The sequence below is a fragment of the Megascapheus bottae genome, chromosome 10 (assembly GCF_031878675.1).
Source record: "Megascapheus bottae isolate mThoBot1 chromosome 10, mThoBot2.hap1, whole genome shotgun sequence".
NCBI lineage: Eukaryota > Metazoa > Chordata > Mammalia > Rodentia > Geomyidae > Megascapheus > Megascapheus bottae.
The window spans coordinates 18,119,598-18,137,093 of record NC_143518.1 but is presented as its reverse complement, the minus strand read 5'-3'; the positions used below and the strand labels follow the sequence as shown (position 1 = coordinate 18,137,093).

General features: G+C 41.5%; 1 protein-coding gene and 1 pseudogene across 2 annotated transcripts in view; both read left to right on the top strand.

The window, feature by feature from the left end:
- C10H1orf21 (chromosome 10 C1orf21 homolog) overlaps positions 1 to 17,496 on the top strand; it is a 192,248-nt gene that overhangs the window by 168,793 nt on the left and 5,959 nt on the right. For both annotated transcript variants that reach the window (XM_090340255.1, XM_090340256.1), the window contains exon 5: positions 4,601 to 4,661. In XM_090340255.1, the coding sequence (XP_090196381.1) occupies positions 4,601 to 4,661 (61 nt within the window). The remainder of the gene's footprint in view (positions 1 to 4,600; positions 4,662 to 17,496) is intronic.
- Positions 4,048 to 4,326, top strand: LOC150057650 (signal recognition particle RNA; annotated as a pseudogene).

Here is a 17,496-nt window from a genome sequence, read left to right as displayed (position 1 = left end):
TACAAATGGCAGATGTTTATGAAAAACAATACCATTCTATACCACCAGACTAGATACATTTGACATAATGTTTCTTGTTTACAGAATATGGAATAAGTACTTTTAACCTCTGCTGGTAGGACTATGTATGCTGGTACAATTTCTCAGGAAATCAAGTTGTATTATCTAGTAAAATTCAATCTAGGTGTACTTTACCCTGTGGCAACTCCACTCCCTGTTATATATCCTTGGGAAATTCCTGTAATGCTTGTACAGCTAACATGTTTTGATATGCTCATATCAGCATTGTTTGCATGAGCTATTGAAAGCAAAGGTCCATCAAAAATATGATTGTATTGTTTACAGTGGCTTGCACCTCTACTTCTGCCTACTTAGAAAGCTAATATCTAGGGAATTAGAGTCTGAGGCCAATCTGGGCAGAAAGGTCTTCAAGATTCCATCTCCAATTAACCAGCAGAAAAGCTGAGCTGAAAGAGTGGTTCAGGTGGTAGAGTACATATGACTGCTAAACAAAATGGCTGCTTTCATGTTGCCAAGATTACTTCTGTGGAAATTAGTGACCATTGTAGACTGTTACAGTAGGAGGCACTCAGTGACCAACTGTGGATTTTCTGGGTGAGGAGGCAAAGTCCCTACACTTCACCTGTGATACCAAACTCTGCTACTACTGCCAAGCATCTGAATTATAAAGTTTTGAGTAGCACTGTACTTCATTAATAAATATTACCTATTATGTACAAGGCAATATATGTACAGAACTTGAACCAGAAAGTGTCTACATGAACACCAGCTCCTCAATATGACATTGTTATGAGGCCATTGCATACTTCCTACAAACACTATACATACACATGTGGTTAGCTCATTATCTTATATTGAGGCATCTGCCTACCACTTAATGCCTTTCCTGTCTGGGGCCTATAACCATCCAGAAACCTTCTCTTTTAAAAAGTTTGGCCCAACAGGTGTCATAAATGTCACTGTGCTCTGCGCCTCTTTACATTACTTTTTGGTGACAAAACAAATTAAAAGAGGAAGAATTGATCTTGCCCAGTTCCAGAGTACTCAGCCATGCCCGTGTGCTTGCACCACACCTCATGGTGTCAGGAGCATGTGTCACAGTGGACAGGAAGTAGAGAGGCTAGAAGAAATTGGGGACAAGAAACAAGTTTCAAAGGCAGCCTCTCTGGGACCAACTTCCTCTATCTAGGTCCCACCTCATAAAGTTTCCTGAGCCTTCCAAAATAGTACAGCAATAGGACTCAGAGATTGACAGATAAGTCTAGGGAAAATGCTTCATATTCAAGCCATGATAGAGCCTGTTTACATTAACTTCAGACAGCTGCCAAACCTGGCAGTGCTCTTTCTAAGCCTAGGGTAGAAGCAGCAGCAACTGGCGGGGGAGGGGGGAGGGGGGGACTGATACTTCTCTGACAAGAAGAGATGAGAGCTGGATCTTTAAAACAAACCCCACAGGAGTTTCAGGCCATTTTACTCACAGCCAGCCAATTCCATTCATACTATTGGCTCTGGGTATCAGGGGAAAAGTGTTACAAGTTGAGATCATAGGAATGGCCCCATTCAGAAATCAGGTAAGTGGTATTTGTAATGTCTCTACTGAATATTCTACTTCGAAAGGTTTGCAGTTTTAAAACCTGTTTTGATATAGCCAGATGCTGTGACCCAAACCTGTAATCTTACCTAGTTGGAAGATGGAAATCGAGGAACTATGCATATAGTTCAAGGCTGACTTGGACATAAAAGTTTGTGAGACTCCACCTTGGCTGTGTGAGGTGGGGAATCTGTCATCCCTGCTCCAAAGACAACACAATGGCTGAGTGCAATGTGGCATGCCTGTCATCTCAGTGACTCCAGCAAGCACAAGTTGAAAGACCTCAGCCCAGGCTGACTCCGAGATAAAGTGAAATCTACCTTCAAAATAAATGCAAAAGGAGCTAGAAGCATGCATGTCTTCAATGCAGAGTGCCTGCCTATCAAGGAGACTCTGAGACCACCAAGTTAAAAAAAAAAAAGTACTTAAGCAAGCATTTGCTTAAGCAGACAAAATCATGTGGAATTAGGAGAAAGTCAGTACATAATAAATGATTTCCCCCCAAAATTGGGGGGAGGCGTGCACCTGCATGCACGTCTATCCTGGAGCTTCAATTCAAGGTCTAGGTTCTATCCCATGTCTTTTGCTGAAGTCGAATTCTGCCACTTGAACTAGGGCTCCACTGGTGCCTTTTTAGTTCATTGAAAGCGAGAGTTTCACAGACTTTTCTGCCCAAGCCAGCTTTGAACTGTGATCCTCAGATCTCAGCCTACTGAGTAGCTTGGATTACAGGCATGAGTCAGCAGCGCCTGCTTCTCTCTATATTCTAATCATCCAAAAGTATGTTCTTCCTTTCAAGCCTACATAGAGGGGAAGTTTGCCAGACAGAACATTTTCCCTTTTTTTCCAGTGATCTAATGGATGGCAAAATTACAAATACGTGTGAAAGTGCTTTGTAAACTGTGAAACAATTAATGGTGTCAGGTATTCGCATCGTTTGCCTTTGCCATCAGAGTGGATATCATGTGCTTGTAGATTCTGAATCTTGGCTTTACACGTAGGGAGAAACTGAAAGCCCCACTGTCAGAACACAAGTTTGTGTCACTTGTGCCCTTCCTCCATGTCCCATACATATTGAGAGGTACATCAGGTGATCTCTCCACAATTAGGTTTCATTTGTCTGTGTAGTTCTGTGGATTGAATTTAAGACCTTACACTTGCTATGTAAGCATTCTACCATTTGAACTACAGTCCCTCAAGCCCTTTGGTTTTTAGTTTGTTTTTCATGTTAACTTTACCTCACCCAGCATCTTCTACCACCACCTCCTCAGCAGCTAGGAGGCATGTACCACTACACTGGCTCAGTATATGTAGTTGGAAAGGAAGAAGCCATTCAACAACTTACCTTCCACTCCAACACAGACATCACAACCAATAGGTATTAACATTAACTGAAAAAAAAACTGCTAAATATGGCAGGGTGTGGTGGCTCACACCTGTAATCCTAGCTACTCAGGAGGCTGAGATCTGAGGTCATGGTTCCAAGCCAACCCAGGCACTACAAACCTGTGAGACTCTTATCTCAAATTAATCACTAGAAAATAGGAAGTGGGTCTGTGGCTCAAGGGTTAGGGCAGTAGCCTTGAGCTGAAGAGTTCAGGGACAACACCCAGGCCCAGAGTTCAAGCCCCATACCCCCCCCCAAAAAAAAGAAAGAAATGCCAAATATGCCTGTCTGTCCCTCAGCAGCTTTAACCGCCCTAGTATAGCCACAACTATTTACTTGGTAGAAATAACAGCTATTATTACTAAGTCATATTAACTTAGTTATATTAACTAAATTATATATATAACTTATTATTATAAGTTAGTACTGAGACCCATATAGACCCCCCAACACCCTTTCCATATGACTCTTGTCACCTTGCTTTTTTACCTTCAGTCCTCACCAACCATGTGAGCCATCTAAGGCTGTTAGATGATACAGAAGAAGCAACAGCACAGGACAAGTGCTACACACACATGCTTCCAGACACCCAGTGCAGTGAGATGCCTCCGCTGTTACCCATGTAGGAGGCCATGGAACAATGTCAGGTCTTCATTGCATTCAGGGCTCATTGGTCTCCAGCTCACCCGTGTAGGTAGCTGTGTACCAATTCTGTAATATACGTGCTTCAATACAGCTGGGATGCAGTGGGATTTGGTTCGTTTGTTTGTTGCCAGTCGGGGTAGGGGGGAGCTTGATCTCAGAGCCTGGGTACTGACCCTGAGCTTTTTTCACTCAAGGTTAATACTCTACTTCTTTGACCCACAGCACCCGTTTCAGTTTTCTGATGGTTCATTGGAGATAAGAATCTCACAGCCTTTCCTGCTTGGACTGGCTTCCAACTCCAAATCCTCCGATCTGAGCCTCCTGAGTAGCTAGGATTATAGGCATGAGCCACCGGCTCTGGCTTAGGGAGATAATTTATTTATTTTTTATGGTTCTGTGCAGAGCCGGGTGCAGTAGCCCTCGTCTGTAATCTCAGCTACTCAGAAGGCTGAGCCCGGAGGATCGCTTGAGCCCAGGAGTTCTGGGCTGCAGTGTACTGTGCCAATCCAGTGTCCGCACTAAGTTCAGCATCAATATGGTGCCCTCCTGGGAGGAGGGGAAACACCAGGTTGCCTAAGGAAGGGTGAACCAGCCCAGGTCGGAAACGGAGCAGATCAAAACTCCCGTGCTGAGCGGAGTTGAGACATGCAATGTGCCGCTTGCTTTTGTTTCATTTCTTCTTATACATGTGTTTTTGAAGAACATCTTTGGCACATACTTCCCGGTAATGTTACTACTATAAATACATTAAAAGGGAAATAGTATTCCTTCACTCATGGACACAGATAGATTGTTAGGAAATATATTGGCAGAATGACAGCACTGGCATTTGTTCTTAATATAGCATTAAAGTATTTCCATGAAAAATTCTACAATGAATAACTGTCCTGGAATTTAAGGATGCATCATTTTTCATTGGAATCATTTAAATAAAGACTCAACTGTTTGTTTTCCAGCATGCACATCTCTGAGAGCCAACAAGAATTCTTCAGGATGCTGGATGAAAAAATCGAAAAGGTAAGAAGCTAAATGTATGGACCATATATTTCTTTTTTAATATATTTTTAGTGTAATTAGTAGGAGGGTTACATATATTTCAAGGGAAATGTGCAAATTAATTCACAAATTAGGATAAAAACATTTTATGTGTTATTAGCTTTTTGTACAGAGGTAAAGCAAATAAGGGTGCTGGGGTATTATTCAAGTGATAGAGTGCTCGTCTACCAAGCTCTGAGCTCCAACCCTAGTACTTCCAGAAAAGCAAACACACGGTAGTGTCAGCTGTGCAATAGTGCCCCTGAGCTGCGCCCCCCTTCTTATTAATGTGTGTCAAAGTCAGACAGAGACTGGGAAACAGCCTTTGCCTAGACAGCGAGTCCTTGTTACTGTGGGTCAGCTTGCACCTGATGCACTACAGACATGGATTCCTAGGGGTCTAGTGGATGCCCTACTGCCCACAGAATTGTATGGAGCACCTCCTATATACTTGACACCGAGCTGAGTTCTTGACTGACATCCTGGTGCAGTTAGTACCCCCTGCGGGATGGTGACGGGCTTCTCCTGGGCTAGAGCCCAGGCCTATTCATACAAGTGGTACAGATGGACATCATCTAAATGTTAGAGACAAGAAAGCAGGCTGAAAGGTGCCTGAGTAATTTAAACAGATTCCCATGTCTGTGTGGAAACCTGTCTGTGGTTTACATCTCAGAATGCCGTACGCTAGTGAACTGAGTGGCCTGTGGAAGACAGCAGTCGAAAGGGCTGACATCCTCGTAGAATTTAAAGTCATCACTACAGAGAAATGACTTATAAATGTTAGTGTTACAACTCTGAGCATTGTCTTTTATGAAGTTTATTATACAGATGAATAAAGTTCTGAATTCAGAACAACTCTCACCCTAGTTATCATGAGCAGATTTACAATGTATATGCAGTGCTTTCATAATGCAATGTACATATAAACACACACACACACACACACACATATAGTTTTAGTTGAAGATAGTAAAAGGGGTTTTAAATGTATCAGTGCTCTTCTACCTCTATTAAAAGATGAACATAGGGCTGGGAGTTTGGCCTACCAGTAGAGTGCTTGCCTAGTATGCACGAACCCCTGGGTTTGATTCCTTTGCACCACACACACAGAAAAATCTGGAACTGGTGCTATATCTCAAGTGATAGAGTGCTAGCTTTGAGAAAGCCCGAGGACAGTGCCCAGGCCCTAAGCTCAAGCCCCAGTACTGACAGCAAGGAAAAAAAAAAAAGATGAGCATGATGTAGAAGCTACATCTTAGCTATTCAAGAGGCTGAGATCTGAGGATAACAGTTCAAAGCCAGCCTGGGCAGGAAGATCCATGAGACTCTTATCTCTAGTTACCAGAAAACTGGAAGTGGCACTGTGGCTCAAAGACTAGTAGAGTACTAGCCTTGAGCTGAAGAATTCAAGCCCCATAACCAATGAAAGAAAGAAAGATAATGAATTCAAATGGTAGTTTACTCTCTACCAATCCCTGACTATGTATATTTAAAATCATAATCTATTTTTTTAAATTTTCATTGAAATTTTGGCTTATACATGCCTTTTTAGATTGAAAACTTTATCTAGAAGCAATTACCAAGTCTCACATATTGGTTCAAAAACGGTTCGGCTTGCTGGTAACCCTTGTTTTAGTAAAGAGAAGAATACAGAGAAATACTTTGTTCCCACTGTAAAGATATTGTCTCTTGCTGTTTGTTTGGGTTTTTCCCTTTTTGGTAATAAAAAGATCTGCTTAGCAAAGAAAAAGTTGACACCTGAATGTTATCTTTTTGAACAGCATGTACAAACCCTGACAAGGCACTGAAGATAATTTAATCTCACGCCAACATAGCTGTGTAATTAAAATCCTACCTCTTTTCCTTCAAAACTGAAATTCATTACTACCTAAAATCTCATTTCCTTTTTTCCTTTTGCTTCCAAAATACAGGGTATGATATGTTTAGCATGACAAAAACAATATTAATAATGCCATCATATGTTGGCTGAAGGCCAACAAAAATAGTCATCTTACTATTGACTAATATGTGTGTATGTGGTGTGTGTGTATACACATGTGTGTGTTTGTGTGGGCTGGGGGATCAAACCTGGGACTACGGTAGGCAATCATTCTAATATTAAGCTCTTTTAAAACGTATTTATATTTATAGAAAGCTATTTCATTTGACATGTACCTAGTTGATTTCTTTTTCTTTTTCTTCTTTTTTTTTTTTTTTTTTGTGGGTTATGGGGCTTGAACTGGGCCTGGGCACCGTCTCTGAGCTCTTCTTCTCAAGGCTACCTCCCTACCCTTGAGCCAAGCCCCACTTCCCATTTTCTAGAGTTTAATTGGAAATAAGAATCTCAGGTCCTTTTGTGCTCAGGCTGGCTTTGAACGTTGATCCTCAGATCTCAGCCTCCTGAGTAGCTAGTATTAGTCATGAGCCACTACACCTGGCAAACGCTTCGTTGATTTCTATGGAGAACTTTCCATGCTCTCTGACCTATGATTTTTCTGTTTCTTATCATTTCCATAAAGCTTAGATTTCTGAATATTTTGTGCATGTTCTTCTACTTATCATTTGAATATTAAGCTTCCAAAAATTAAGACACTCTTTCCTGTCTGGCTTAACGTAATCTTTGCCATTGTGTATATAGTGAAAATTGAAACTTAAATTCTTCCAAATTATTTTCCTAGGTTTTACTATTGCTGAATATTTCTTTGTCCAAGGCTAACATGAGGACAAACATACAGCTTAGATATATTTGTAAAATATATTTCTTAGACTTGGCCGGGAGTTTGGTCTTGTGGTAGAATGCTTGCCTAGCATACACAAAGACCCTGGTTCGATTCCTCTGTACCACATACATAGAAAAAGCTGTAAGTAGTTCTATGGTTCAAGTAGTAGAGCTCTAGCCTTGAGAAAGCACAATGTTAGTGCTCAGGTCCTGAGTTTAAGCCCCACGACTGGCAAAAAAGAAAAAAAGAATTTCTTAGACTTTATTTTTTTTTTGAAAAAACGGATTAAACTCACCTAGAGCTTTACACTGAGAGATTGAGTCCAGCAGAGAGGTCTTGAGTTTTAAGATTCCACCTCTTCAGACAATGTTCAGAAATTCCATTCTTCCTTAAATTGCTTTTAAAAATAAAATAAAACCAGATTGATTGGACGTGTGGAGATGTAAGCCTGTCCTTCCTTGCGCGGTCTTTTTTTCTCTTGCATTTGATAGGGCATGAGCTTGATCTTGGCCTTCCAAATCTCCTGTCTGGGTACCAAACAAAAATTTCTACACTTTGTTTCTCAGAATAGATGGACGATCACCATTGGTATTCTGAAACTAGGGCTGTTCGATAATGTAAAATTTACAATGGAACATCCTTTGAATTTATCTTGAGCTACCTTGCTTTGGGGTTGTGAAGGGCTGCATTGCATCCTCATGCCTCATCTGAGAAATGATTTCCTAATAAGTTAATAATGACTTCCCTCTCCCCCTACACAAAAAGGGATACTGAAAAATGATTCAGCACCTACTAATACCACCCGTTTCTCAAGAAATAGAAATGGTCACGAAATGTAGAATGCATAATAAATGGGGACTAACTCTCACCTTAGTAACTTCCGTTTATTATTATTTTTATTTTATTGTTGGGATAATGTATAGAGGGGTTACAGTTACATTCATCAGGTAGTAGGTGCATTACTTCTTGCACATTCATACCGCGTCTCATGTTTTGGTCCCCGACTTCCTCCCCCAACTCCCCTCCTAATCATCTCCCATTTTTAAGATGTGTTTCTTTGAGATATGAATCTTTCAGAGATGGAGGAATCTGTCCTTCATCACTGCTCAGTTATCCCCCTAACCTATGCTGAGCACAAGGGTTTGCCTCTTAAGTCAGGTGTGGAAATTCGGGTCCATTAACCAGGCAGTTGAAACAGCTTCCATGTCATTTGGTACAGTTCCACTGTGTCGCTCAGTGGCAGCCTGGCTCCCTGCTATATAAACAGATGTGGGTCAGTACATAGCAAAGTTCAAAGAAGCTTAGTAACTGTTGACTTACTTCTGCTTGCCTTTTGGAGAGTTAAAAAAAATTACTATTAACCAAGAGAACCAGCTCATTATTTTTAAAACTTTATTGTTATGATATAAAGATGGTATACAGAGTAATATAAGCCAGGTAGTGAATACATTTTTTCCTTTTTTTATATTTTTGCCAGTCCTGGGCTTGAGCTCAGGACCTAAGTGCTGTCCTTGGACTTTCTCAAGGCTAGAGCTCTACCACTTGAGCCTCAGGACCACTTCTGGCTGTTTTCTATGTATGTGGTACCAGTCTTCGTGCATGCTAGGCTAGCACTCTACCACTAGGCTAAACTCCCGGCCCCCATTTCTTCTTTTTTTTAACCAGTTCTGGGGTGTGAATTCAGGGCCTGAGCACTGTCATTGGGATTTCTCAAGGCTAAAGGTCTACCACTTGTGCCATAGCACCACTGGCTTTTTTTTTTCTATGTGTGTGATACTGAGGAATCAAACCCAGGTCTTTGTGCATGCTAGGCAAGCACTCTACCAATAGGCCAAACTCCTGGACCAGTGCATTTCTTTATGAACAGTGTCGCCTCTTCTCTCATTTTTCTCCCAGTTTTTCCCTCCTGGCCTCCTTCCCCCACAAATTGTATAGTTCATTTTCAACTTAGGGTCTAGTGAGTACCACTGCTGCGTTTGTTCACCCTGGTCCCCCCATTTCTGTGCCCCCCACCATCCCCAACTGATAAACAAATAAAACAAAAATAGCAACAAAGAAAAAAATCTCTTATTTTCATTTCTCAGAGTACATTTCAGTAAATATTATTTATTTATTTATTTATTTATTTATTTATTTATTTATTTATTTATGTGGACTTGAACTCTGGGCCTGGGTGTTGTCCCTGAGCTCTTCAACTCAAGACTACGACTCTACCCCTTGAACCTCAGCACCACTTCCAGTTTTCTGGTAGTTAATTGGAGATAAGAGTCTCACAGACTTTAGTGTCCTGGCTGGTTTTGAACCGTGACCCTCAGGACTCAGCCTCCTGAGTAGCTAGGATTACAGACGTGAGCCACCATGCCCGGCAATAAATATTATTTTATACAACAAAATGCACATAAGCATTGCACTTTCTACTAAGAATAGCCTCTGGTCTGAGTATGTGTGAATATCTAGAGTCTTGTATAATTTATCATATCCCAATATATTTTAGATCTGTCTTCCCCAGACAAGAGAAAACATGTGCCTTTGGTCTCTGTAAGCTTGGCTTACCTCACTTAACCTGATTTGTTTGAGGCCCATCATTTCCCCACAAATGACATAATATTATTTTATATAATGGCTGTGTAAAATTCCATTGACTATGGGTACAATTCATTACTTTTTAGCTTCTTTCTTTCTTTTTAACTCTGAAATCCACCCATTATTCCTTTGGGATCTGTAGATGTTATTGTAACTGACAAGACACAGACTCCTAGAACTTTATTGAAATATTGGTGTTAGCTTTAAGAAAATGACAGTTTGCTATAGAGAAAAATAGTGGTTTTATCTCTAGCCTTTCACTGTATGTAAAGGAAATATCTAGACTAAAAAAAATTGTCCATGGAGGAGGTTATGAATATAAGTATTAAATATAAGTACTTCAGATTATTTTTTTGCCAGTCCTGGGCTTGAGCTCAGGGCCTGAGCACTGTCCTTGGACTTTCTCAAAGCTAGAACTCTACCACTTGAGCCTCAGCACCACTTCTGGCTTTTTCTATATATGTGGTACCAAGGAATTGAACCCCGGTCTTTGTGCATGCTAGGCAAGCACTTTAACCACTATGCCAAACTCCCGGCCCCAGTACTTCAGGCTTTTGACTTTATTTTTCTATTTTTTTCTAGAAGAAAAATGGAAAACTTTATATTGTGCATATATATATATATATGCATACCAGCACTGGGGCTTGGACTCTGCTTCTTGGCTTTCTACTCAAAATTAGTGCTCTACCACTAGAGCTGCACAGCTCCACTTCCTATATTTTGCTTTATAAGTAGGTAAAAATCCTACTGATGACCAATGAGTCTTCAGATCTCTTAAAGACCTTAAATATTTAGTAAAGAATGACTCAGTGCAAAAGCCATCTTTATCCGGTTAGTTTTTCTCAAGCAAGACTTCCTAGACTTTGTCAGGATTTAGGTATCTTCTTTAACTCTTATAACAAGTTATCAAGACTCTCCAATGAAAAATGCACATCGCAGCATATACCCCAGACTTTTTAACTGTACTTTCAGGGTTGAAAAATCTCCATGGAAGCTGTTCACAAGCCCCAGAAAAGAATTTGTAGGTTTCTTGGTTGTGCTTCATCCATGTATTTCTCCCGTAGACCAGCTGCAACTGCACGGCACTGTGTAGGTGGCGCCCTTGTCACTGCATGTCTCTGGCTTAGAAGAGAATTAGGGAAGTGAGTGTGGCGCTATTCTCCTTATGAAAGAGCCCAGCATGCTCCTAAGGCGCCTTGCCTGCCCACCCATTCTCCCCAGCTCCTGTAGGACAGTCACACTCTGGCTCTGTCAGTAGGGATTATTCAATGTGACTTTTGGAGGAAATAGTGAAAGTGTGATCTATGAATTTAAAATCAGCTGACTTGAAAAGAAGCAAATGTGTTTATCTGGTGATCTGTATATTAATCAAACCATCACTTATTTACACTTAGAAAAAAATGGGTTTCGGGGGGTGGGTGGGGGGTGGGGGAGGGTGATGGGGACCAAGACATGTGAAAGGGTATCGATGTATGTGAATTAATGCACCTTCTATCTGGCAAATATCATGTAACTCTTTTATTAATTACAATAAAAAATTATAAAAAAAAGAAAAAAATGGGTTTCTAAAGTAGCCTAGATTCCCTTGTCCAGGTATATATGTCTGTATGTGTAAGTTTCTTTCAAGGGCTCTATCTCTTGATATCACATCAGGTCAGTTTGACCCATGTCCTGCATCAACAAGCCAGGGATCAGGTGTTTGGTTTTCATCTGGTGAAAAAAGTGACTTGGTGTCACGATGACCTGTAATGTCAGGCCCTGTCCGAACCTCTCTTTCAGGAACCATTGGATCCGAGTACAGTGGGAGAACTTGATGTAATCTTTGACACATGAGCTCATGTGGCAAGTTTTACCTTTCTGGCAGCCTGTTTAAAAACCTCCAGTGATCAATAACCTAAGATTCTTGTCCCCAATCTTTCAGAGTATCCTATGGCCCACCCTGTGTGAGGGAGTCACACCATGTGTATTTTAGAAATACTCATCTTTTATTATCATCCCTTCAAACAGTTTCCTGCTCCATAATAAATATACTCCGATCTTGCTTTTGCTAGGGACCATGTCCTGCATGCCCTTGCGTTGTCTTCTCCTCTCTCTTCCACGTGTACACAAAAATTAAATCTGTAATCACAAAGGGCAAGAATGTGACACAGTATTGTTTTGTTTTTATCCCCACTGCATAGTTTTATGCACAAGACTTTGTAATCATCGTGACAATGGCCTGGGTGTAGGAGCTACTGACACCGTGAGTGCTCTGGGCTGTATGAATCCTAGCATCCCCTAGCTAGAAAGAACCTATGATACTGTCTGGAGAATGAGTCAGACCCCAAGTGTGAAGAAACACCACCTCCTGAGCCTTTGCTAGCTTTTTTCCCTGAGACACTTGGTTTCCAGAGAAGTAAGCTCTTTAGCAAGCAGCATGAAAAGATTTGGGGTTCTGAAGCGATTGTCATGAATGAAAGAAAAGCCATGCCATTTCTATGAAGGAGGCATGGCCGAAATGCTTACCCTCCTGCTTTGCTATCCCCTCATTCTTCTTTGGCTTCTCCTCCCTTCCTCCCAGAGGCATTTCCACTCTTAGACGCCTATGAGCAATGCTGCAGCCCTACAGAGAGAACCATGGGACAGTTTGTGCTAATCTTGGCAGCTTCTATGGCATTCTTTACAGAATATCTAAGAGAACTAGAAGCAGTAAACATCTCTCTAAGGTTAAGAATTGAATTGGGTCTCACTTGTCTTCGTTTCCCCCAGAACTTAGTACAGGGCATAAGAAACACATTGATGAGTGAACAGTGCTGGTCAAGCGTCAAATCAAGGCAACTGGGAAAGCCCCTGTGGTATTGGGCTCAGTGTGACAGGTGCTATGACAGCTCTGAGCAGTATATAGAGGATACAGCAAGGGGCGCTGCCAGGACAGTGAATCCACAGGAGTCCAAGGAAGGGGGTAGCTGGTTGTAAGCAGAAGAGCCTGGGCTTCAAACCTGGACCAACTCAAAGCACTCACCTCAAACATAGCTGTGTGGCCCAGGCTAATTGTTCCAACACTGATCCTCTGTTTCCTGACCAAAAATGTGGGTGATACTTCAAAGTTGGCACAGAAACTACAGAAAAGACACGTAGACTCTCTAGCACAGATTTCTCCATGTTGCTGGCGTTCTGTAGTGTACAGCTTTTATTTGGGTTGAAGTTGCCTATGGTTGTACAACCAGGTCATTCAGGAGGATTTGAGGAACTAAGACTGAAACTAGAAATGTATTACTTGCCTAAGCAAGTGCCTTTTCATACCTCCTTCTATGGGAGCTTTAGGATACTTCAAACTCATTGATCTGCCTCTTTGCTCTGTTGGTTAAATGTGTTCAGGAGTCTTGTGAACATTTATAGAGCCATTAAATAACCTCTGCTGGCTTTTCAGCTGTGATTACAGAATGAGTCAGTGAGTCAGTGGCTCAGTACAGCTAGCTGTACCTCTCCTATAATTTTCCTGTTCTTTTTGAAGAATTTTTTTGGTAGTATTAAGATTTGAATCGGGCTTTGTATATATTCAGCAAGCACTCATCACTTGAGCCACTCACCTAGCCATTTTTGTTTGGGTTGATTTTCCCCAGGGAAACCTGGACCTTGGTCCTCCTATTTACACTTCCCACTGTACCTCAGAAGACAACATCCCTAGCTTTTTCTCTTGACATCCGGTCTCATGAACATTTTTGCCTAGGCTGACCTGAACCCACAGTCCTCCTAGTATCAGCCTCCTAGGTTGCTGAACACTTGAGAAGGGGGTCCCAAAAAGGTTTTGCCTAGCCAGGTGCCAGTGGCTCACACCTGTAATCCTGGCTGCTCAGGAGGCTGAGATCTGAGGATCACAGTTCAAAGCCCAGAACTTTTCCCCCAGACTAGCCTTGAATCACTGTCCAGTCCCTCTCCACCTCCCAGGTAAGTGGAGTTACAGGTGTGACCCATCACACTTGGTGGAAGCTTCATTCTTTTTTAATTCCTGCAGGGTTTTATTTTTTTCAAACTTGCTTTTCCTAGCCTTTTATTTAAAAAAAATCGCTGCAACAACATCAACAACAAAAAATTAGTAGCAAATTGGGGGGGGGGAGTTAGGAATAGCAATTCCCAACCAAAAAAAAAACCAAACCAAAAAAAAAAAAACACATAGAAAGAGTGGCACTGCCTTCTCTGATTCCTCCGGTATCTTCAACATGGTCTCTGAAACCAGCAATGAATCAGAGCCAGAGGAGGTACATACAAAATGAGTAATTAAGTACTATAACTCTTAGCTTTAGGAAGCTTCTGATCTAGAGCCATAACTTTGGGGATTGGAAAGTCTTATAGATAGTATTTTTCAGCTTTCAACTTTTTCATCCTCCCCTGCAGCAAAAAATGAAACCCACCTTGCCTACCCATGGGGAGAGGATTATGAGGCATGTTATGTTTGCACATTTCTTTTCTTTCCTATTTATATTACCATTCAGCAATGGTACAAGACGGTTTTGCTATGAAACTTCCATACATGCGTAAAAAAGTTTACACCCTCCATTGTATTCATACAGCCCCCTTTTTGTTCTCCCTTTTTCAAACAATATTTGGTGAATTTCATTATGTGTCTTTACTTGAGCATGTGTGTATATGTAATATATTTGATCTTCTTCACTCCCTCGGACACTTTTCTTTCCCCTTTCTTCCCCCATGATCTCCCCTAGTCATCCTTTTATAATCTGTATTATTACTATTATTGCTATTTCTAGCATCATCATTTTAGATCTAGATTCCACATGAGTGAAAACATACTATATTTTAGCTTTTCAACTTGGCTTATCTTACTCAACATGATGATCTTCAGTTCTGTCCATTTTCCTGTAAAGGACATGACTTTATTATTCTCCTTTATGGCTGAATAATACTCTCTGGAATTATTCAGATTATTATTATATTACTCTGGTACTATTCTGGTATTATTTGCTTTCTCTGTATCTATCTATCTATCTATCTATATACCTATACATATAGACATATATATCACATTCTCTTGTTCTAGTCATCATTTGCTAGGTATCTAGGTTGATTCCATAGCTTGACTATTGTCAATAGTTCTGCATATGTCTTCAGATTTTTATTTAGAGATCTGTGTTATTTCTGAAATATTTTGCTCCCCTCTTTGAAGTTCTGTTATGTGGAAACCTAACCCTCTCCATTTCTAGAGCAAGTATTCTTGCATCTGACATTTCTGGGCTACCCTCACTCCAATACCATTAAAGCAAGACAACCAAAATATTGTAAGCCCATACTTACGAAATGGATTACCAAAGGTGTGGACCCAGGTAATCATGTCCTGACTCCCTTGTGAGTTCTTAGCTAATCATAAGCAAATCAAAGAGCCAGGTGAGCATCCTGATTCAGTGTCCACGTTGCTAATAAGTTGGGGGATTCCCAGATTCAGAACAAGAACTAGTTTGCAATATATTTGCAACCCTGAAAACATCCAAAGGATTTGTTGTCAAAATACATAAAAGGTATTATTAATACAAACTAGTAGAAACCCTCTATTAAACTTCTGTGTATGTATTCCTGAAACTCACTTACACCTGTACAGCTTTCTGTGTTCCTTAGAAGAAAAAAAAGACACTGGCAACCTAAGTGTCTACCAGGAGCAAAATAAAAAATAAAATAAAATCATCTATATTTTTACAACGCAGTAAGTGCAGCACTTTCCAAACAAAATGAACCACGAAGCTAGCCCACACAGCAAAGTCTATGAGACTCTTATCTCAATTAGCCACTGAAAAGCTAGAAATGAAGCTGTGATTCAAGTGGTAGAATACTAACCTTAAGTGCAAAACCTAAGGGACAGAGCTCAGGTCCTCAGATCAAGTCCCATACTGGCATCAAAAAGGAAGGGAAGGAGGGAGGGAGAGACAGAGGAGGTTTGGGAAGGAGGGAGAGAAAGAGAGGGGGGAGCGAAAGGAAGAAAGGAATGAGAGAAAGAAGGAAGGAAGGAAGGAAGGAAGGAAGGAAGGAAGGAAGGAAGGAAGGAAGGAAGACACATATTTAGCATGGTGAAATATTTCAAGTTATTTACTAAATGAGCAGAGGAATATGCAAAAAATATGACATGATACCATATAAATTTAAAACACAAAAATAACACAACAGGGGGCATAGCCTAGTAATAGAGTGCTTGCCTAACATTCACAAAGCCCTGGGTTTGATTCCTTGGAACCACATACATAGAAAAAGCCAGAAATGGTGCTGTGGCTCAAGTGGCATGGCGCTAGCCTTGAGCAAACACTACCCAAGCAAAGCTCCCAAGACCCTAAATTCAAGCCCCAGGACTGGCGCAAAGAAAGGAAGAAAGAACAGAGAGAGAGAGGGGGGGGGGGAATGCTACGACATGTTTCTTATAGGCTGCTTATAATTCAATAAATATTTATTACTACCAGCACTTATCAGTGGATCAGTCTGTAAGTATAGGAGTCTGCCTCTTTGATCGACATCACCCTTCCTGTCATTCTTCCATATCTCTCCCAAGCCCACTCATCCTCTCAAGTCACTTGACTCATAACTAATGTACATTTCCCAAAGTCAAAAGAAGGCTATGGACACAGGAATATAGTGAAAACAGTGAAGTGGACACAAAGCAAATTACACCTCAGTCACTAGCCTTGCTCACTGCTTCCATTGCATCCCAGTCCACCTGTGCAGTAGAGTGGAAGAGAAACATCCAGAAACATTCACATGTGGGTCAGGGTTCATGCTCTGAAGTCACCTGAAACTTTCCTGTTGGGGTAGAGTTCCTTCGAACCTGCTCCTGTTCTGGCCACAGATGCACATGGGCTCCCTGAGACCTGTGAACTGTCAATCTATTGAAAGTTGCCACCATCAGCCCTTCCTGACCCCTCACTCATCTGCAGTCAGTTCTGCCTACCCAGCCTCAGCTCTGTCCTCCAGGCCATCCTCCATTGCCAGCCTCCCCATGCGCTCTTTCCCAGAGATCATGCCAGGTCCATCAGCTAGTAGCTGTCTCGGAATCCACAGGGAAGTCCCCTGTCCCTGTTTGTCTTTCTCTTCCGGGGTCCACACAGTCTGGCCACCTTAGCCATGTCCCAGAAGAAGAAAGAATCCAAGTAGAAGTGCTGTCCCCAGCCCTGGGCCAAGGATACCGTGCAGAGCCTCTCTCCCTCCTAGCTGGTTAGCTTACTCATTGTTCTCTGCCTTCTATAGTTCCTTCTAAGAGCTGCAGCCATCACTCCCCAAACCCCTGCCTTGAATAAGAACAGTTTTTACACGCTTACGGAGCTGGAGGGGGGGAGGAAGAAAGATTTTTCAGCATGTTAAAAAGTTGTATGAAATTCACTGTGCACTGGCGGCTCATACCTGTAATCCTTGCTACCCAGGAGGCTGAGACCTGAGGATCACAGCCAGCCTGAGCAAGAAGGTTCATTTCCAATGAACAAGCGCACACACACACACACACACACACACACACACACACACACTTGTATGAAATTCAGATCTCA